This window comes from Brachyhypopomus gauderio, chromosome 16 (genome assembly GCF_052324685.1).
Source record: "Brachyhypopomus gauderio isolate BG-103 chromosome 16, BGAUD_0.2, whole genome shotgun sequence".
Classification (NCBI taxonomy): Eukaryota; Metazoa; Chordata; class Actinopteri; order Gymnotiformes; family Hypopomidae; genus Brachyhypopomus; species Brachyhypopomus gauderio.
The window spans coordinates 23,053,901-23,076,143 of record NC_135226.1 but is presented as its reverse complement, the minus strand read 5'-3'; the positions used below and the strand labels follow the sequence as shown (position 1 = coordinate 23,076,143).

Here is a 22,243-nt window from a genome sequence, read left to right as displayed (position 1 = left end):
AGTTACCTACGTAGTCATAGCTACGGTGAAGCAACATCCTAAATTTTGTTTTGGATGTTTTGCTCATTTTGGCTAGGTTGTACAGTTGATGCATCCACCTACGATCATTTAGTAGTGAACTGTCTAATTAACTTGAGTTTGCTACTAACTCGCTAATGTTATTGCTAACACAAACATTCTGTAACGTTTCAAGGGGACACATTCACTGTTTCGTTGGCTTTGGGAGGTTTTTATCTGTGGCACTTTAGCTAACCATGACGTCTTATTGTTAAAAAAATGCAATCGATGGTTCAGGTAATCATCTACCAAGCCTTGATCTGTGACGTATTTATTACACTTGTGATCATGAAGTGAGCAGAAATTTTAGAAGTGAGCAAAAAACTGAAACGCGCACTGAAAACAGTGAAGTGAGCACACTTAACCGTACAATTATTGTTTCTCTGCTCTCGCTGTCACTGTTTTTGTTTGGTTTTCTTGATTTTGCGTGCTCAGTGTGTCTGACTTGCTCGATTTAACCTTATCTTTGCGTTCTCATATTAAAGACAGTAATCTCACTCCATATTTGACCGCAAGTTACCCTTGAACTCGTTACCTCCAAAAGCGGAGGTTTACTCTTGTGACGCAACAAGGAGGAGGTTCCTGTGGCGTTTCCCATAGTAACGAGAGATGGGGTGATTCTTACCACCCAACGAGATTGGGCATCGTTTAGACTCCACAAAAGGCATGGGGAGTGACCTCAGTGGGGACGTACGACTGAAGCCTTTTCATTGTGGACATATAAACGACAACCGACTAAATGTAAATCATTAATTTACTCTACTTCTTTATAACGTCCATGCTAATAACTGCACAGACATTTTTTTACAATCACATAGCTTTTAGCAATAGGACTTGCAAGCAGAGCGTATGAAGTTTGCTGACTACGTAGGTGAATTCAGGGTAGCTTGTATATTTGCATATTTGTTTAAGTGCAAATTACGGTGCACATAATTCAAATTGTCCTCATGTCCAAACACTAATCACACGAGTGCCAAGAACATCAGGTGTGCTGATGAGGAGGTTCTGTTTATATGGCCGTGATATTCACACGAAGCTGCGCTCTTACGCTTCGGAACCAAAGCGTAAAATGAAACTGAAGCGTAACCACTGACCAATAGGTCATGCCTGTGAACTTTATTAACCCCAGGTAATCAAGTTTAAAACGACCTACTTATGAAATACCGAAACGTAGTTAGTATTCAGAGTTAAGATATTCTTAAACATGAGCACCTATTGCCTAAGCCTACAGTTCCTATGATTCTACAGTTTGCAGGAACACCGCTATCCTTAAAGCACAAGTTCGTCGATTATAACAGGCACATTTTGTGAGGCACACTTGCTTACTGTTAAGATATTAGTGGGATTTGCAGGAGACAGAATCACGATGTAAATTTACCTGATGCAATATGACACGATGTTGGTAAACCATCTTTTTTTATTTATAATTAAGATACTTTTATGTTTATGAAAGGGTGTTTCAAATAGGCTACCCACTAAAGCGTTAATTAAACGTTGCAAATGCGATAATGCAAAATTCAGCACAAATTTGCTAAATCTGTTAGAACCTCGACACAGGCTTAACGTGTGAACTTCAAGTGTAGGCTATCGTTAAAGTTATATAGCCCATTTATAATATGCAACTTTTATAGAAAACTTTCTTAGCATCGTATTAGGCCAATAAAGATATATTCGTCACATACCCAAAACAATGTACATTTAAATAAAATAATTCTAAGAAATTCACAAAGGAATCGCGATAGGTAAACTCAATTTAAACTTTAGACTACTGCGTTATTTTTTTATTAAAGATTGTTGTATCATCTGTACGTGATAAAGTTCAGATGAACGACGTGATTTTGAGCGTGAGAACTCGGAGCGGTCGTTTTCTGCGTGGTCATAGCGCCTGATGCGTCGCTATTTAAATATTTGTTTTAAAGTCACCCCCCCCCCCCCCCCCCCCCCAAATTACGTCCGTGCTATATATGATACCACGAGCTGTACTGTTTGACAATCAAACCTGGACCTCGTCGCTACTTCAACGTGCCTTTGTATAGTAAATTAATAACTATAGCTTAGGTGTCTTAAGTTTAGAATTGTTTTAAGGTTTCTCTGCTTAACCTTATTATTATTACTATTATTCATAATAATCACAATAACAATTGTTATTATTATTTTTGTTGTTGTTGTTGATAAGGGTTCTTGAGTTGGTCACTAACATAAGAGTAGGTAGAGTAGTAGTGTTGTAGTGCTAACATAAAGAGTAGGTAGAGGTCATAGGTCATCTTCAATTTGGTCAGTGTTTAGGTTGTGCAGCTCGTGCTCACAGTGTCACCAGAACATTTCACACCACATCGAACACGCAGGATGGACATCAACCTTCAGCCTGTGGACTCAGGCTGGCCCACTCCTCTATATTTTGAGTGTACAGTGTAGACTGAGACATGCTGAGCTATTAGGATGAATGTACGGAGTATATGTTTAGACTTGGACAAAAAGCTTGTGGTGTTATAATTTGAAAGAACAAAATCATCAACAGATTTGCAAGGTGTGGTGATTACTCCCGTAAGGTGTGGTGATTACTCCCGTAAGGTGTGGTGATTACTCCTGTAAGGTGTGGTGATTACTCCTGTAAGGTGTGGTGATTACTCCCGTAAGGTGTGGTGATTACTCCCGTAAGGTGTGGTGATTACTCCCGTAAGGTGTGGTGATTACTCCTGTAAGGTGTGGTGATTACTCCCGTAAGGTGTGGTGATTACTCCCGTAAGGTGTGGTGATTACTCCCGTAAGGTGTGGTGATTACTCCCGTAAGGTGTGGTGATTACTCCTGTAAGGTGTGGTGATTACTCCCGTAAGGTGTGGTGATTACTCCTGTAAGGTGTGGTGATTACTCCCGTAAGGTGTGGTGATTACTCCCGTAAGGTGTGGTGATTACTCCTGTAAGGTGTGGTGATTACTCCCGTAAGGTGTGGTGATTACTCCCGTAAGGTGTGGTGATTACTCCCGTAAGGTGTGGTGATTACTCCTGTAAGGTGTGGTGATTACTCCTGTAAGGTGTGGTCATTACTCTCGTAAGGTGTGGTCATTGCTCCCGTAAGGTGTGGTCATTACTCCCGTAAGGTGTGGTGATTACTCCTGTAAGGTGTGGTGATTACTCCTGTAAGGTGTGGTGATTACTCCCGTAAGGTGTGGTGATTACTCCCGTAAGGTGTGGTGATTACTCCTGTAAGGTGTGGTCATTACTCTCGTAAGGTGTGGTCATTGCTCCCGTAAGGTGTGGTGATTACTCCTGTAAGGTGTGGTGATTACTCCCGTAAGGTGTGGTGATTACTCCCGTAAGGTGTGGTGATTACTCCCGTAAGGTGTGGTGATTACTCCTGTAAGGTGTGGTGATTACTCCCGTAAGGTGTGGTGATTACTCCTGTAAGGTGTGGTGATTACTCCCGTAAGGTGTGGTGATTACTCCCGTAAGGTGTGGTGATTACTCCTGTAAGGTGTGGTGATTACTCCCGTAAGGTGTGGTGATTACTCCCGTAAGGTGTGGTGATTACTCCCGTAAGGTGTGGTGATTACTCCTGTAAGGTGTGGTGATTACTCCTGTAAGGTGTGGTGATTACTCCCGTAAGGTGTGGTGATTACTCCCGTAAGGTGTGGTGATTACTCTCGTAAGGTGTGGTGATTACTCTCGTAAGGTGTGGTGATTCTGTCTACATTCTGTCTATATTGTTGTTGTTGTCATGGTGACCGGTGTCGGCCAGAGGAGGATGGGCCTGAGTCTTGGTTCCTCTCAAGGTTTCTTCCTCATGCAAAAACTAGGGAGTTTTTCCTTGCCACTGTCGCCTTTGGCTTGCTCACTGGGGGCTTGAACCCGGCACTTGTAAAGCTGCTTTGTGACAACAACTGTTGTAAAAAGCGCTATATAAATAAAATTTGATTTGATTTTGATTTGATTTGATTACTCTCGTAAGGTGTGGTGATTACTCCTGTAAGGTGTGGTGATTACTCCTGTAAGGTGTGGTGATTACTCTCGTAAGGTGTGGTGATTACTCCCATAAGGTGTGATCATTACTCCCGTAAGCACCTTTAGCTGAAATGGGTGTTCAGCTGATTACATGTCATTTTTATTTTTCACCATGATCACATGGGTGGGCAAGTTAAGCCTCATCTTCTAGCAATGCAAAACAGAAAATCTGAGATTTGATGTGTTTTCACAAATGTCAGAAGTGTTTCACAAGTCCAGATGCTCATGAAGTGCATTGCTCCTAATGTGTCCTTCACTATAGGCCTGAAATGGGGGGTCTATGTCATGTTATTTAATAGTGAGCCCCATGTATTCTACTTCACCAATGCAAAATATAGGAAATCTGAGCTACAATGTGTTTTCACAAATGTGAGAAATGTTTCACAAGTCCAGATGCACATGAATGCATTGCTCATTGTATGTACTTGATACCTTTGTGTTTATAGGTGCACATGTTCCGTTGCACATATTTAAAAGTTGTACCCCATGACTTTTATTTTGAAGAGATGTCTTGGCACTGAAGCGCTTACCGACTAACACGAACTCTTCGTTAATTCAAAGATGCGAACTTTTCACATCTTCTAAATGTATCTTTACTGAAAGCCATTGTGTGGGCATAAATTCACAATATGTAGGAATTCCATAATAGGTATTTATCACATACACTATCTGATTTTTTTTATAACGAGCCCATCCTTTCGTGAATGTCTGGCGCTGATCCAACTTTACCGCGGCGCTCACCAGACGCCCGCTGCTCGGTGGGGACAGTAACGACATGTCCGACTACAAAAGTCTCCAACAACACCAGAAAAAGTTGCTAGAGTTGTTTTTGAAAAAGAGTCGCTAGAGGGGGTTGAAAAGTCGCTAAATATAGCGATAAAGTCGCCAAGTCTGTCCTCTGGTCCTCAAACGCTGCGAGCGCGACTGAACGGTTCGAGAAAGTGGACATTTCAGAATCTCATAATGGATCTTTTATCTGTTCCCAACACCAGAAGCGAAGGCTGGTATTTGTCCCTCATGGCACCAAACACAAGAGGACCGAGGTTTGCGTGGCTCGACCCGTCGAGACTTTATTGCAATTCTCAGGTATTGTTTCATATGCCAGTTTATACGCGGTTTGATTGAAGAATCACTTTCTGTAAAGATTGTTGCATTTGCAATTACACAATACAAATGCATTAATTACAGGAAGGAAGAGGAAATTTAATGGTGTAATGCGACATTGTGTTTGTCTGTCTGTGCTTCTGTTGGTCTGTGACTGCACTGGTATTCTGTCCCTTTAACCAGGCCTTATCGGACTGTGTGAAAGATCTCCTCAGACCATTCCACAATGATATAATTGATCTGGTGGCGGGCATTGATGCAATGGGCTTCATCCTTGGTACAGTGATTTCATTTTGTTGCAAAAAAGTTCACCATGTATCTCCAAGGCATGAGTGTGTGTTTATTTTTATCTACATATCAGTAGACATATCAGTAGAGCAGTGCACATGAATCCTGGGGTGGGACTCTAAATATAGCAGGTAAGAGGAACAGTATTGGAATCAGAAATCTAATTTAAAGAGGAGGCCTTATGATTCCATAAATATTTGAGTTATACATTGCAATCTTCCGCTTACTCAAGCACATGGTACTAATTGATGCATTGTACAGAGATTTTACTAGGATTTTGGAATAGACAGTACCCTAGAATAATTATTGCACTTTATATATGTCATATATATGTAAAAGCTTGTATAAATTATACATATATGTACTTTAAAGAAATTATATTTATTTTGAAAAGTGTTCTTTTTAAATTATATTTTTCATTAATTATTTTGGTAGCTAAGGTGAATCCTAAATGATGATTATGGCTATATTTTAAGATGAAATTATATATAATTGTTATTTATAATTGTATACAGTTTAATATATTTTAAGTGAATGGTGTTAAAGGTTTGAGCAGTTGTGTGTGTGTGTTCCAGGATCGGCTATAGCCACCACTCTGGGGAAAGGCTTTCTGGCCATTCGGAAAGCAGGGCACTTATGCGTCACGACGCAGACCCAGGACTACAGTGACTACTCCAGCAGAGAAAAAATGATGGAAGTGCGAATTGATGTGTTAAAGCCAGGTACTGACACCTGAATTATGTATTTAAGCCAGGTACTGAAACGTGAATTGTGTTAAAGCCAGATGCTAGGTACTGACATCTGAATAATGTGTTAAGGCCAGGTACTAGGTACTGACATTTGGATTATATATTAAAGGCAGTTACTGTGTTAAAGCCAAATTCTAGGTACTGATGTCTGGATTATACATTAAAGGCAGTTACTGACCCCTGAATTATGTGATACACATGATCACAAAGTGCAAACCACAGTGAGAATATTTAAACATTTACTTTTTCACCAGTGCTTATGGCAGAAAATGTCCTCAATCTAATATACACTGTATTGCCAAAAGAATTTGCTCACCTTCCTTGACTAACATATTAGCTTAAGAGAAATCCTATTCCTAATCCATAGGGTTCAGTATGATGTTGGTTCACCCTTTGCAGCTAGAACAGCTTCTAGTCTTCTGGGAAGGCTGTCCATAACGTTTAGGAGTCAATTCAAGTCAAGTAAAATTTATTTATATAGCCCTTTTTACAACACATGTTGTCACAAAGCAGCTTTACAATCGTATGGGTCCAGATCCCTAATGAGCAAGCCAAAGGTAACAGTGGTGAGGAAAAACTCCCTATGATGGTGGGGAATAGGAAGAAACCTCGGGAGGACCAAGACTCAAAGGGAACCCATCCTCCATTGGGCGACCCGTTAACACAAGTCCGTATTTGTGGACAAAAGGCGGTTCTACAGTTATAGTTAAGGTTCTTGTTCCCCGGCCAAGTAGTCACAGTCCCTTCAGTGTAGATGGTGAGCCTCAGGTAGGAGCTAGCATCAGCATGTCCTCTTGTGGCAATGACCAATCAATCAATCAATCAAATTTTATTTATATAGCGCTTTTTACAACAGTTGTTGTCACAAAGCAGCTTTACAAGTGCCGAGTCCTAGCCCCCAGTGAGCAAGCCAATGACACATCCACCGGCAAGCCAGACCATCTCCTAGGTGCTTGTAGGTGCTTGCATGCAATCGTCTTGGGTAGAAGCATGCAAAAAATATAGACAATACAGGTTGAGTGTGTGGACATGAATTTAAACCACCATTGATTTAAACGTACATAGCTCACGTGCCAGTGATGAGCATGTGGCTCTGGTAGGCTAATCTATAGCAGCATAACTAAAGGGAGGGGTTTAGAGGTGACCACAGGCATGAGGGCTCACTGAGACATTGCTTTCCAGTCAAGTCATTGTTGTGGGATGAGAAGGCCTGGCTCTCAGTCTCCGCTCTAATTCATCCCAAAGGTGAGTTGAGGTCGGGTTGAGGTCAGGACTTTGCAGGCCAGTCAAGGTCATCCACACCAGACTCTGTCATCCACGTCTTCATGGACCTTGTTGGAAGAAGAAGTTTTACACTTGGCAAAATCCAGTCAGACCAGTACCGTTCTCCTGGCAACGGCCAAACCCAGAGTCGTCCATCAGATTACCAGATGGAGAAGTGTATTCGTCACTGCAGAGAACATGCCTCCACTGCTCTAGAGTCCAGTGGCGGTGTGCTTTACACCACTGCGTCCGACGCTTTCCATTGTACTTGGTGATGTATGGCTTAGATGCATCTGCTCGACTATGGAAACCCATTCCATGAAGCTCTCTGCACTCTGTTCATGAGCTAATCTGAAGGCCACATGAAGTTTGGATGTCTGTAATGATTGACTCTAGACAGTTGGTGACCTCTTCACACTATGCACTTCAGCATCCGCTGACCCCACTCCATCAGTTTACGTGTCCTACCACTTCATGGCCGAGTTGCTGTCATTCCCAAACACTTCCATTTTCTTATAATACAGCTGACGGGTGACTCTGGAATATTTAGAAGCGAGGAACGTTTCACGACTGGATTTGTTGCACAGGTGGCATCCTATCACAGTTACACATTGGAATTCACTGAGCTCCTGAGAGTGATAATTTGGATGGGTGAGCTAATACTTTTGGCAATATTGTGTAAGTGGCAATGTTAAACCTACCATGTAAAATTGCAAAAGTTCTGAGAATTAAAGAACCTTCTCTGAGTCCACGAACATTTGGAACATCTCACATAGTGTGACTCTTAACAGAAGATGTTTCACTGGCTCCTTTGGTGTTAGTTTCAAACCAAATAGTTAGACCAGCCATGTGGGTTCATGTAACAAAACAACTAGGCAGAGTAGGATCCAATTGCGGAGTAAAATCCCTTTTATTGAAAATACAACAATGTCCCACGGCAAGCTGTGAGAGTTATGCACAGGGGTGTTGCACACAAAGGTGTGCGGCGGGAAGTCAGATCGGTCTAGGGTCCCAACAGGAAGGCAGAGTCTGAACGGTACAGGAGGGTCAGGCTGAGGGAGAGGTCTACGAGGGAAACCGAGGTCAGAACACGGGCAGGCAACGGAATCTATCTAGAACGCTCGGTACGCGGCATGAAAATTTCGCAATCAGGAAGCGTTACTTCCGCCTTTAAGTAGTCGAGGAGGGGCAGGAAGAAACGAGAGGCAGGTGTGCAGCTAATGATCTGAAGGCGATGCGTTATTCCTGACAGTTAATTTCCCAGCTCAGGATTATTGTATGCATACTGACACTGGAAGAAACTCCTTTGTAGATTTTAGTGATAATATATGTAGTGTTAGAACCTTGCTCTCACAGTATTGAGTCTTTTAAATAATCTTTAATAATCTGAGATGTAACTTAATTTCATGTCCACAATAATGTCAAAATAATTATTTTATAGATCTGTGGACTGTTTGTCTCCTAGTGGCTGCATGCACAGTGCGCCTGGTGTAATATTTGGTGTCATCATGACAAACTGTGTGAGTATCATGTTGGGATGTTTGCTGCAGGTGTGAGGGTTCTCATAGTGGACCAGTGGATCGAGACTGGAGGCACTATGAAAGCTGCCATCAAACTAGTGGAGAGACTGGGAGCTACAGTTATAGGTGAGCTAACCACACACGCACACACACACCCACCACACACACACACCACACTCTTACACTCACAATGAACACTACAAAGGTGACACGCAGTGTCCCATTGCTATAAAAATGCATTTGTATAACATATGTGGTGAGTTTCTTCAGAAGGTGGGTGGGTGCAGCGTGGCCGTCTCACCCTGCGCTCACTCTCCTGTTCTTCGCAGGTGTCGCAGCTGTGGCCATTGAGAACAGCGAGGGTGGCAGGTGGATTAAGGAGAACTATAGGTGTTCACACTGTGTCCCTGAAGAGCTTCAGCCTGAGATTGACAGACATCATCTAGAATCGTTCAGAGACTTCAACTTGAATAAGGCTCCTCCGTTTCTTCACTTGCATTCTTCTGCCTTGTGTGCAGACAAAGACAGCGCACAAGACTCGACTGACCAAGAGAAATAGATTAAATCTAATCCATAATCTGATCATCAGAGGAAACACTTTATCAAAAAACATCAACTCAGGTTTTTGATTATTAACATTAAAAAACACTAATAAATATATTCATTGTCTACAATTATGCAAAATATTTGTAAGAAAATTACTTAACTGTTCACTTATTAGGTCACTGTTAAATATGTTTATAATTTACTTTAAAATGCTGTTTTAACAGCATGATTGAAAGTACAATTCCAGTGTTTTATAACTTTTTCAAGAGGGGTCAGAGAAAAATCTGTTAGAATCACGCAGGTCTCAAGAAGTACATTTTTCTTAGTGCAGTGATGTTGAACAGGAAATTCAAGGCACTAGTGCAGGTGTGTCCAAACTTTTTGCATTGAGGGCCAGATATGGTGAGGTGAACATGTGTGGGGGTCAAACATTCAGCCTGGCATTCTGGGGACAGGCAGGGATGTCCAACCATTCAGACTGGCATTTTGCCATCTGCCTCTCTAGTATAATATAGTATAGTCAAGTCAAGTCAAGAGAACTTTATTGTCAAAAATCTATGTAACAAGGTTAACACAGAAGTTTGAAATTGCGTTTGGCCAGTTCCAATGTGCAGTTTAGCAACATATATTGATAATCACTCACTAACTCACTTACACACACATACACACACAAGCAGTGCAAATTAACATACTGTTACAGAATATTAACATAGTAATACACACACACACACACACACACACACACACACACTCACACACACACACACACACACACACACACACAGTATGCAGTAAAAGGGCTAAAATACTAGACAATAGGTGGGTATACATACATACACATAGCAGCAGAAAGGACAGTCAGTGGTCAAGTAGTTGGATGTAATATGTAAGGTGCAAGGGTAAAGTGCAAGGTGCATGATGAAAGAAATGGTATGATTATGAGTAACTTTGGAATGTTTATGTAGTTCTCATCAGTGTGTTGATGAGTCTGATGGCTTGTGGAAAGAAGCTGTTTCCCAGTCTGGTGGTACGGGACCGTACGCTACGGTAGCGCTTCCCTGATGGGAGTATTGAAAACAGTTTGTGTGCTGGGTGTGTGGGATCTTTGGTGATGTTCATTGCTCTCCTGAAGCAGTGTGAGGTGTACAGATCCTTGATGGCTGGTAAGGGTGATCTGATGATCTTTTCTGCAGTCCTCACCACCCTCTGTAGTGCCTTCTTGTCTGCAGATAGACAGCTGCCATGCCAGACAGAGAGGTTGCTGGTCAGGATGCTTTCAATGGCACCCCTGTAGAAGGTGGTGAGTGCGGATGTGGGCAGGTCGGCCCTTCTCATCCTCCGCAGGAAGTGGAGTCGTGTCTGTGCTTTCTTGACCAGGGCGGTGGTGTTTGTAGACCATGTGAGATCATCTGTGATGTGCACTCCCAGGAACTTTGTGCTTTTCACAGATTCCACAGCACTGCCATTTATGATGAGTGGGATGTGTGTTTGTTGTTTTTTCCTAAAGTCCACAGTTATTTCTTTTGTTTTGTTGACGTTGAGAAGCAGGTTGTTCTTCTCACACCAGTTAATGAGTTACTGTACCTCCTCTCTGTATGCTGAGTCATCGTTGTCAGTGATGAGACCCACCACTGTTGTGTCATCGGCAAATTTGATGATGTGATTTGTATCAAATCTGGCACAGCAGTCGTGGGTCATCAGCGTGAACAGCAGGGGAGATAGCACACATCCTTGCGGGACCCCGATGTTTATGATGGTGGTCGCTGAGGAGTTATTTCCAACTCTGACTATAGTGTAGTATAGTATAGTATAGTATACACTGCCATCTTCTGGTGAAATATAAAATGCTGCTAAGCTCACATTCTGCATGTTCTGAAATTTTGCACTTTTCCCGTTCACATTATTTCTGTGACTTTGATGAGGCACTGCTTTATCAAATCACTGTCTAAGAACGGTTTGCTGTGCTGGGCTATAAGTTTAGCGACTTCATAGCTTGCTGTTGTGGCGTTTTCCTGTATTTTGTTAGTATGTAAAAAACTTGTTGATCTTGCAGGCTAGCTGCCATTTGCCAGAGTTTCTGTGTTCGTTCGGGACTGGTGTACGACTGATGTTTGGTCTCATAATGCTGACGAATATTTATACTCTCATCACAGCGACAGCTTCATTCCAAATTAAACACATACACTTTCCATTAATTTCTTTCCCACCGTGTTTGAAATCTTCTACATTCACTAGTTTAGTTTAGTGGAGAAGCAGTTTCCATCACTGGCTCTTTCTAGTGTTGAAACTGAGAAGTGTAACAGAATTGAGCTCAAGCTTCTTGTGCGGGACATATTCAACTGTATTTTCAGAATTTGCTGCGGGCCAATGAAAACTGGACCTCGGGCCACAAATGGCCCGCAGTTTGGACACCCCTGTACCAGTGGCTCAACAGAATTCTAATCACGTAGTTCAGCAATATCACATCTTTTCATTCACAGTGTGAACAGTATTTTCATATTTACAAAATATTCTTAGGCAAACTAAACTATTTAAAATGTGGATTTTGTTTTGGTGAAGAGGATGTTACAGAATAGAAAACTTATCTGAAGAAAAATAATAATTTTTTGTATAATATTTGTATTACATTTTGCATTAATTTATTTACATATTTGATAAGTGACAATGTTAGACTTTTCATTTAAGATCATACATAAAAAAGGGTCAACCCCCCCCCCAAAAAGGTTTTATATAAAAAAAAACACAAACAAACCTGTATATCGTTTAGCATAACACTGAGTAAAATGAAATTTAATTGACTATTAAACCATGTAGAAATACGTATGCTACTTTAATACTATTTTTAATATTTAAATGGAATTTCTGATAGCATACTAAAAGCAAAGCTGGTCACTTTGAACTACATTTCAACAGAGGTGTCACTTCCAGGTTCAGAAAGTAAAAGTCCTCACCAGGATTTTGTTCAAACTTGCTAGATTTTCTAATTAGTGCAATCCAGGTAAAATTAGTGGAATCAACACAATCCAGGAAGCCTGAGCAAAATCCTGGTGAGAACTTTTACTTTCTGAACCTGGAATTGACACCTCTGCATTTCAACGCTTCAGTACACGATCGTAATACCTTATTCACTGTAAAAGTACAAAAATCCAGAAATAAACTGACATTAATATCATTCATGAATCTGAAACACTGAAGGAAACAGGATCGTTCTAGTCCACAGAAAACGGGACAAACAAAAATGAAAAGCTCAGGATTTCTGACTCAGGAATGTACCGTCCTCTCCCAGCAGAGGGCGCCACCCTGTCTAAAGACAAGCAACTGCATGGATCACAAAGTACTGCTGGTTGGTTAAATCTTGGTTCTATAGACTCTCCCAAACTTACAAGTTACAAGTTTGCTTTGGTACCGTCATAGTTTCAGTGCAAATGTATCCTAAATTTAAAGAATAATTTCACCCTTTACTGACAACAGTTTGGCTGCTTCTTCTTAGTTGTGTATAAGTTACTTGTGTTGCTGTTGATTTCTGTGAAAAAAAGATGGATAATGATTAGAAACCTTGCACACATCACTGAAACATCTGCTCATTCGTGCTAAATCCCAGGTATACCAAATCTCCGAGTAACCTCTCAAAAATAACAGCTGTAACATGGGGGGTTGCCAACATCTGTCCAGTTGCAACATCAGATTTGTTAGTAAACCATGTGCCACAAGTAACAATAGCATAAATATCAGTGTGACTGAATAAAGCTTTGTGTGTAACCCTCTCCCGACCTGTGGGTGTAGACCCGCTCAGTCATGGAGCTGATCCACTGAGGTTTGGATGGGTAAGGATGGACGGGTGGTACTCACTGACAACGTCCCCGATGCGTCTGGAGTTACTCTTCTCCAACTCAGCCAGCACATTGGACTCAAACGTCAGACAAGCCAGCCGGAAGAAAAACTCTCTCACGTTCTCCCCTGGAAGTGGTTCCCCATGATCAGATTATCTTAGCAAGACCCGCAACACAGTCAAAAGCAAATGAGCAAATGTCCACGTGGACAACTGAAAGACCCAAATTCAAAACTGCAGAATGTTCAGTGTGTAATTGTCTCTACAGCAAAACAACAGCAAAGCAACATTCTGAACACCAAGACATGTTGATTCAAATTTTATATCAAAACATTTCAACCCTTGAATAATTTTATCTTTAACTACTAGAAGACTGTGGAGAAAGTGAACTTTGTTTCCAGCTTTTTCCACGAATGCAGCAGAGAGTAGAAACAAGCCCACAGCGGCACACGTCTGGAGTGGGTGGAGTTTATCGCTGGTGTGTCATTGTCTGACCAGTTATTTGCTGTTATGACTATTAAATTCAGTGGTCATTAAATGTTGATTTGGATTGGCCCATTTCTTGTGTGTGTGTAATCGAGTGGTATGACATCAGTTACAGAAATGCCTTAAATTACCATGAATTGCAGAGAGAAAGACTCACCAGACAGAGCAGACACAGCCCAGAACTCGGCGTTGATGTCAGCAGCTATTCTAATAGCATCCTGTTCGATGAGACAGTACTGCGCAGGAGACTGATGGACAGGCAGAAATGGCTGATATGAAATGAGGCCTGAGGGCATCACAGCCTTCCTAGATGTGAACTGATGTGTTCCATCACACTCAAAGGGCTCAATCATGGTTTCCTGAATTCTGCATGGTTACTGGGTCTATTTTTAGTTTTTGTTGTTTTACTTAAAAGGGAAACGGACACACACACTCACACTTAAGTCTTTCTTTGTGCCAACCAGGAAGAGCTGTATACCAGCAGGGTCATTCTCCTTCATGGCATCTTCCAGCCACTGCCTGGGAAACACAACACGGCCCTTGAAATGCAACATGTCTACGTTAACATCATTCTTATTCATCTTATTAGCTTAACATTCCTGAACACTTTACATTTCTTTTCCTTTAGGTTTTAATGAATTTACTTTCTAACTTCCAAATATAATAAGTCATGAGACTTACCTGGTATGCTGAAGAGAGGCCACATCATTCAAATCAAAAACGATTATTATGGCTGAAAATCAAACAAACATGAATGTTGAGAATCAAGTCATCTTTAGTTCTATAGCACATTTAAATGACATCAAGTGCCAACCAAAGTGATGAACAATATATAAAATAACACATGCCAAAATACCTAAAATATATAAAAAATAAAACTAGGCTGTCACGTTGTGGGGGGCCCCCTGCCGGTCGCCCCCGTTTACAGCGGCAGATGTCCTGTTTTTGGTCACGTGATGTTCGTCCTTCAGGTGGGCGGGACCCGTGATCCGTCTCACCTGAGGGTCGTTTGTTCGTCTATATATGTCTTGTCTTTGTACCAGTTGACTGCTGGTTATTATTTCCTTAATCTGGAACCATGCACAGGTTTTTGGTTTGCACACTTTCTATTAAACCATCCTCTTTCCCTGAGACTTGGCGTGATCACTTCCTTTTAGTTGCTCACCCCTGCCCGTCACAGAATAACCAGCCACCTTTCGGAAGCCGCCAGTCTCCCTTACTTTCTTCTTCATTGGTGGTCATGTCTCGTGGTAAGTGTTTGTCTACGTGCTGTGTGTTTGTCGTGTATTGTCCGAGAGTGTGTTGAGTCTGTCCCCACTCGTCCCGCCGTGTTTAAATGTTGTTTGTGTAAGACCCGTACTTAACACGGCGGTGACTAGAGCTGGGGACCAGTAGACTCCGCTCTCGCCCAGCGAAACTACCGGTGCCTCACAGTGGTGAAAACGATGAGAGAGAGAGCTGGAGTGGGCGCGTCGCGCTCCGCAGAGCGCGCGCATCAGTGGGTCCTGTCCGTTTGTTTGTGTTCTGTCTTTGCGTGTTCGTTTTGTCCTAGAGTGTAGCGTGCTTTGTTTTATGTAATTCCTCTCTTGCACCCCTCTTCACTGTGTGTGGGGAGGGGCCCATTTGAGGTCCCGTGCCAGGGCATCCTAGGTGCGTGTGTGTTATATGTTGTGTCTGTGTTTTTTGTTTTGTTATTCCCCGGAGGGGCCCCCCCTAAATATGTTTTTGGGGGGGAGCTATGGGGTTCCTGAGCCACGACATGTGGCTCAGAAGGCACTGCTCCATCAGGAGACCTGACCGGTTGGGAGGGACCCCTGAGCAGGGAGGAGCCCCTGTACCCCTTTGTAGGCTGAGGATGCCTGGGGTGTAAGGACAGGGTGTCTTCTCATGCCAAGAAGGGGTCCCTTCCCCCCTGTGTAAAAGGGGGGTCAGTGGTCAGAGCAGTGCGCGTTTTGTGTTGTGTTGTCTGTGTGCGTGTGTGTGTGTGTGTTGCAGGTCGCTCCTGGTGGTGGACTGCGGCACTCCCGGACCTAGTGGGGTCTCCAGGAGGAGACCCTCTCCTTCGAGCTCGGGGTGACCAGCGTGTCCCTGATGCGCATTGCCAGGGCCCTGGTCTCTGGCGCTCCTGGGTTGGGTGGAGGAGTCCACCTTGAGATGAGGGGCCCCAGGAGGGGTTCACTCCCCAGGAGTCTGGGGTGACCCCTAGCGAAAAGGGCAGGGGTCAGCTCCGAGCAAGGAGGTAGGTTCGGGAGGTGTTTGTGGAAGCCGTGGCCGCACCCCAGTGTGGTGGCCTGCACACATCCACACCTGTGACGTGTGTTGGGCCATGTGCTCCCGGTCCGCGCACAGCGGTGGGGCTTAAGCGGCCTAAGGCTGGTTAGGGCGCGAGGGCCCTGTGACCGACCGGGGCGTGGTTATCGTCTTGTTGACGGCCCAGTCGGTCCAGGGTCCCGCCCAGGAGGCGAGCTAACCTGTCTGTCTTTTTATGTTTTCAGCTCCAGGACTGCAGGGAACGGGTCCCTGCCTGGTCTGCGTCCTGTGACGAGGAGCTTATGTGTTTTGTGTTTCAGCTCAGGACGGCAGGGAACGGGTCCCTGTCTTGTCCCCGCCCTCCCGCCCCTTTGTTGTGTTTTGTGTGCTGCCGCTGTAAGCCGCACATCCGGCCAGTTGTACCAGTTGACTGCTGGTTATTATTTCCTTAATCTGGAACCATGCACGGGTTTTTGGTTTGCACACTTTCTATTAAACCATCCTCTTTCCCTGAGACTTGGCGTGATCGCTTCCTTTTAGTTGCTCACCTCTGCCCGTCACATAGGCATAAACAGAAATTGAGAAAAATCCCTGGAAATATAACACAGAGATAGAACATGATGACTTTATGATGGTTAGAGGAATATATAAACACCACTGGTTAGAGGAATATATAAACACCACTGGTTACAGGAGCGTCTAAACACCACTGGTTACAGGAGCGTCTAAACACCACTGGTTACAGGAGCGTCTAAACACCACTGGTTAGAGGAGCGTCTAAACACCACTGGTTAGAGGAGCGTCTAAACACCACTGGTTATAGGAGTGTCTAAACACCACTGGTTAGAGGAGCGTCATGCACATTGGTTTTCAAAGGCCCCAAGTCATTGGCTAAAGCTCTTAGAGGGTCAGGATTTCCAAAGATAATAATATCTGTTTTTTCTTGGTTTAAGGAAATTCTCATCCAGCACTCAACATCCAGCACTCGACTTCCATCAAACAATCCTACAAGAGCAGTTTTTGTGTGTGTTTAGTAGAAGATATATCTGTGTCACCTGCATAGCAATGATGAGATATTATACTTTCAAAAGATAGACCCAAGAGGGAGTATATATAAAGAAAAAAGGATAGGTCCCAGAATAGATCCCTGTGGTACACCACAAGCAACAGGTGTTGAAGAGGAGGAGGAGGGTTCAATCAACTTAACTGAGAAGGCTAGATTCTCTAAATAAGCCACTTTTGCGCTACTCCTATGCCGACACCATATGTCAGGCAATCTAACAGGATGGTCGATAGTCAAATGTTGCACTTAGGTCTAAAAGAATTAAAATTGCACAACTTCCACAGCTAGAAGTAAGTCATTTAGAACCTTAAGCAAGGGACAATTCCACTATTAAGAATTATCTGAAAACGTGGGACAGTAGTGCCGAACATTTGCACCTGTTTACAATTACACCTGGTGTATTTATATCTATCTCTTCTATGACATCTGTGTGATGTATTGCCAAGGTCCTCTGAGCCTCACTGTGTGTTCTGGGTTTGTCTGCCCTCTGCTGGCTGTTTTGGATTTGCCTTGTTGTACTGGCACCTCTGCTCCTGTTTCTCTACTTTTTACCTGTTTTTAGACTCTGTTTTACTCTCTAGATGTTCCTCTGGTTTTCTGGTCGTTATCTCTTGGTTTTGACGTCTGCCTGTATTTTGACAGTGAGGTTGAACTGCTCCCATACAAGTACAGTTGTTAGTTGTTCATTGTTACCAGCAAACGCCTGTTTGACTCTGTCCTGTCTCACCCCCACAGCTCCAGTATTCTATCTGCTCCTCCCTGCAGGGAACACACCCTCAGACTGAGGATGTGAGTGCACACTGGATAAAGTGCTTATGTGGATAAAATGTGTTTAGTGGGTAAAATATTGTATTTGTTAGATATTAATGTAATTGATTAAAACTTCAACCTGAATGCAGTTAAATAGTTTGCATATAAATACATATAAATTTCCTTCTCCTTTGTTCCACTGTGCCTGTTGTGCTGTAGCCCCACACACACTGACCCTGTGCTGTAGCCCCACACACACTGACCCTGTGCTGTAGCCCCACACACACACTGACCCCGTGTTGTAGCCCCACACACACTGAACCTGTGCTGTAGCCCCACACACACTGACCCTGTGCTGTAGCCCCACACACACTGACCCTGTGCTGTAGCTCCACACACACACTGACCCTGTGCTGTAGCCCCACACACACTGACCCTGTGCTGTAGCCCCACACACACTGACCCTGTGCTGTAGCTCCACACACACACTGACCCTGTGCTGTAGCCCCACACACACTGACCCTGTGCTGTAGCCCCACACACACTGACCCTGTGCTGTAGCCCCACACACACTGACCCTGTGCTGTAGCCCCACACACACACTGACCCTGTGCTGTAGCCCCACACACACTGACCCTGTGCTGTAGCCCCACACACACACTGACCCTGTGCTGTAGCCCCACACACACTGACCCTGTGCTGTAGCCCCACACACACTGACCCTGTGTTGTAGCTCCACACACACACTGACCCTGTGCTGTAGCCCCACACACACTGACCCTGTGCTGTAGCCCCACACACACTGACCCTGTGCTGTAGCCCCACACACACACACTGACCCTGTGCTGTAGCCCCACACACACTGACCCTGTGTTGTAGCTCCACACACACACACTGAGCCTGTGCTGTAGCCCCACACACACTGACCCTGTGCTGTAGCCCCACACACACTGACCCTGTGCTGTAGCCCCACACACACTGACCCTGTGCTGTAGCCCCACACACACACACTGACCCTGTGCTGTAGCCCCACACACACTGACCCTGTGTTGTAGCTCCACACACACACTGACCCAGTGTTGTAGCCCCACACACACTGACCCTGTGCTGTAGCCCCACACACACACACTGACCCTGTGCTGTAGCCCCACACACACTGAACCTGTGCTGTAGCCCCACACACACTGACCCTGTGCTGTAGCCCCACACACACTGACCCTGTGCTGTAGCCCCACACACACTGACCCTGTGCTGTAGCCCCACACACACTGACCCTGTGCTGTAGCCCCACACACACTGACCCTGTGCTGTAGCCCCACACACACTGACCCTGTGCTCCTCGGTAGTACGTGGACGCGATGCACTTGAATCTCTCTTGACCTGCGGTGTCCCATCTGCAGACAGAAGAACAGATTAACATATCTGCTCCAGTAATTATGCTGGAGCTGGAAAAGATGTGAGAATGTCACACACACACGCACACACACACACACACACACACACACACACACACACACACACACACACACACACACACAACCTGATACTTACAGCTGGAGGCTAAAAGGAACTCCTAGGACTTCAAACCGCTCCATCTCAAAGTCCACACCAATGGTGGCTTTGTAATTTTTGTCAAACACATCTTTACAAAATCTAACAAAAAAGAAAAAAATGTGCATAAATTAAACTGCTTTGGAAGCACTTATAGAGGAATTTAGAGGAACAGTTCAGCTCAGCAATGTTGGTAAACATTAATCAAAGATGGCTGCTCTCCTTTCAACTGCTTACCTATTAATCAGACAGCTAACCCTAACCCTTACCTATTAATCAGACAGCTAACCCTAACCCTTACCTATTAATCAGACAGCTAACCCTAACCCTTACCTATTAATCAGACAGGTAACCCTAACCCTTACCTATTAATCAGACAGGTAACCCTAACCCTTACCTATTAATCAGACAGGTAACCCTAACCCTTACCTATTAATCAGACAGCTAACCCTAACCCTTACCTATTAATCAGACAGCTAACCCTAACCCTTACCTATTAATCAGACAGGTAACCCTAACCCTTACCTATTAATCAGACAGGTCTTCCCAACCGCCAGGTCTCCAACTACAATGATTTTGGAGATTTTAAATCTACTGGGCAAAAACAGGGTGTGAGAGAGAGAGAGAGAGAGAGAGAGAGAGAGAGAGAGAGAGAGAGAACCACAACATTCAAGCACTCTGCTACACCCCACTGTACCACTCACCCCACTGTACCACTCACCCTACTGTACCACTCACCCCACTGTACCACTCACCCCACTGTTCCACTCACCCCACTGTACCACTCACCCCACTGTACCACTCACCCCACTGTACCACTCACCCCACTGTTCCACTCACCCCACTGTACCACTCACCCCACTGTACCACTCACCCCACTGTACCAGTCCTCTGCTCCTGACAGGCCTTTCTCACTTTAGTGTGGAAGTCAGTCGTTGTGTTGAGTGCAGCCCCTTTATTGAAGCACTAGAGTTCAAATTAACACAGACGGTTAGTACAGAGAAGCATGAAGAAATTAGGTATATGATATTTTACACACACATACACACATACACATCACACACATCACATACACACACAATCACATACACACACAGACACCACACACACACACACACACACACACACACACCCCTCCCCCCACACATAGGTTACCTCAGGAAGGTGCGTGATGACTCGGTCTTTGCGGACAGGGGGCAGCACACTCATGGCGCTGTGGATAAACACAACAGTGTGAATCACACCGAGGAATTTCGCAACAAATCACGAACCTCCTGCTCCAGAGTTCCTTTGATGCGCTACTGCCTTTCGCTTTAGTCGTTTAGTTCAAATATTAATGAAATAAATAAGACATATCTTATATAACATTACCAAACTAGCGAATGTTAAAGTACTAGTACAGCTTGGTCCATCAGAAGGACGATAACTGGATTCATTCAGCGTGGGCGACCAGGATGAAGTCCCGCTAATCTTAATCCTGTAAATGTGCAGACAAAGAATCTTCTCCTTCGTGTCCTAACAGCCTAAACTGTGTCGGGCTGGCGATGCTACACTTAAACTCATCTTGGTTTTCTTACAGCACCACTCGAGCACAGATGTAGGCTGTTTTAAGTGCCTTGCGTTTTAAGAAAAGTTTACAAGTTTTGGACACCATGTAACAATTTATAACAATGTAATAAAGTCATCAATGCAGCTGCATACGAATATCCACTTACCACAGGACACAAGTCGCTTCGCTTGATAACGTCTGATATCACTGAACACTTGTGTTTATTACTTAGTGCACAAGGAGAGACACGTTTATTTTCAGAACGCGTGTTTCACCGATGAAGGGTTTCTCGATGAGGGAAACTTTTCCAGACTCCCGTCTACGGAAGTGCCGGGTTGGCTGCTGGTGCAGATTCATCCCAGGCGTTTAAACCCAGAGTAGCGTGATGACGGCTCGTCTGCCCCCTAGCGCCGCAACCCTGAACTACACACTCATATTACTGACGGTGATACATGTCTAGTGTTAAACACATGGGTTTGTAGAATTGTATATCATTTTTTCTATAATTTCTGTAGTTTTTATTTCTAGATTATTTCTCTTTGTCTGTGATCTATAGTCTTATTTCAGATGGCTGGATGTCTTTTCCAATTATTTTTAGCTGTGATAATATCAGTCTCGGTTCAAAAGAGAGTAAAGATGGCGGGAGCGCGTGAGCTGTGGTGTTGAGAGATTCAGAATTGAAGTAAAGCACGAAAGTTCTGCAGAGAAACAGGAACAGTTCCTTCATCTTATTTATTTATTTGCGTGTAATTTTTATTAGTGACATTTAAAATGCACAAATAAATGCATTAATATCAAAATAACATTAAAGTGACAGTTCTAATTATTCTCCTGGAATGCATACAGTATGTTTGACTTGGTGATGTAACTTGTCCGTCTTTTCCTGTACATATTCCAAAACATCTGCCCACTCCTTCACTGGACAACTTCAGTGTCCGGTGTACATTGTTTGTATAGAACAATGTTTTTTATAGTGTGTAGAAATTACATTTTAAAAACTTACAGACCTTTACATGTTACATTTTGAGAGTATCATGATCAGAGCAATTCAACTGATTCTACTCCTCACTACGGTACCAGGACCAGGTGCGTTAGGACAGAACCACCAGCGTCTTTAGACCAAGGTCGCGACCAACTGTATGAGTATTAAATTAGTAAATCTAAATATTATACGTACCTAAAAAAATAATAATACACACCAATAATAATAGCTAATATTTGGTAAGGCAGGTATTGTC

The 22,243-nt window shown here is 43.6% G+C and overlaps 2 protein-coding genes across 6 annotated transcripts; one reads left to right on the top strand and one right to left on the bottom strand.

Moving 5' to 3' along the window:
• Window positions 1-688: 688 nt before the first annotated feature.
• LOC143477748 (adenine phosphoribosyltransferase) lies at window positions 689-10,311 on the top strand. Of its 4 annotated transcripts, none has more exons than XM_076976488.1 (6): window positions 689-798; window positions 5,050-5,143; window positions 5,345-5,438; window positions 6,025-6,171; window positions 9,012-9,107; window positions 9,311-10,311. In XM_076976488.1, the coding sequence occupies exons 2-6, from the start codon at window positions 5,075-5,077 to the stop codon at window positions 9,538-9,540; spliced, it is 636 nt and encodes a 211-aa protein (XP_076832603.1). In that variant the 5' UTR covers window positions 689-798; window positions 5,050-5,074; the 3' UTR covers window positions 9,541-10,311. The 4 variants fall into 4 exon arrangements, with proteins under 4 accessions (XP_076832603.1, XP_076832602.1, XP_076832604.1 ...); XM_076976487.1 differs by lacking the exon at window positions 689-798 and adding an exon at window positions 1,046-1,186; XM_076976489.1 differs by lacking the exon at window positions 689-798 and adding an exon at window positions 4,605-4,706.
• Window positions 10,312-12,154: 1,843 nt separating this feature from the next.
• rab34a (RAB34, member RAS oncogene family a) lies at window positions 12,155-21,377 on the bottom strand. Of its 2 annotated transcripts, XM_076976484.1 has the most exons (11): window positions 21,172-21,377; window positions 20,612-20,669; window positions 20,331-20,422; window positions 19,982-20,047; window positions 19,457-19,558; window positions 19,235-19,299; window positions 14,524-14,575; window positions 14,280-14,361; window positions 14,000-14,090; window positions 13,377-13,484; window positions 12,155-13,050 (listed from the first exon to the last, which is right to left on the bottom strand). In XM_076976484.1, exons 2-11 carry the CDS (start codon window positions 20,663-20,665, stop codon window positions 12,986-12,988), a joined length of 777 nt encoding a protein of 258 aa, XP_076832599.1. In that variant the 5' UTR covers window positions 20,666-20,669; window positions 21,172-21,377; the 3' UTR covers window positions 12,155-12,985. The 2 variants fall into 2 exon arrangements, with proteins under 2 accessions (XP_076832599.1, XP_076832600.1); XM_076976485.1 differs by lacking the exon at window positions 19,982-20,047.
• Window positions 21,378-22,243: the final 866 nt, after the last annotated feature.

Coding starts and splice junctions, on each gene's coding strand:
- LOC143477748 (XM_076976486.1), top strand. CDS start 5,021: ATGGATCTTTTATCTGTTCCCAACACCAGAAGCGAAGGCTGGTATTTG. Junction 5,144..5,344: donor GACTTTATTGCAATTCTCAG/GTATTGTTTCAT, acceptor CCCTTTAACCAG/GCCTTATCGGACTGTGTGAA. Junction 6,172..9,011: donor AATTGATGTGTTAAAGCCAG/GTACTGACACCT, acceptor TGTTTGCTGCAG/GTGTGAGGGTTCTCATAGTG.
- rab34a (XM_076976484.1), bottom strand. CDS start 20,665: ATGAGTGTGCTGCCCCCTGTCCGCAAAGACCGAGTCATCACGCACCTT. Junction 14,576..19,234: donor GTACTACCGAGGAGCACAGG/GTCAGTGTGTGT, acceptor TTTGATTTTCAG/CCATAATAATCGTTTTTGAT. Junction 14,362..14,523: donor GCCTCTCTTCAGCATACCAG/GTAAGTCTCATG, acceptor TGTGTTTCCCAG/GCAGTGGCTGGAAGATGCCA.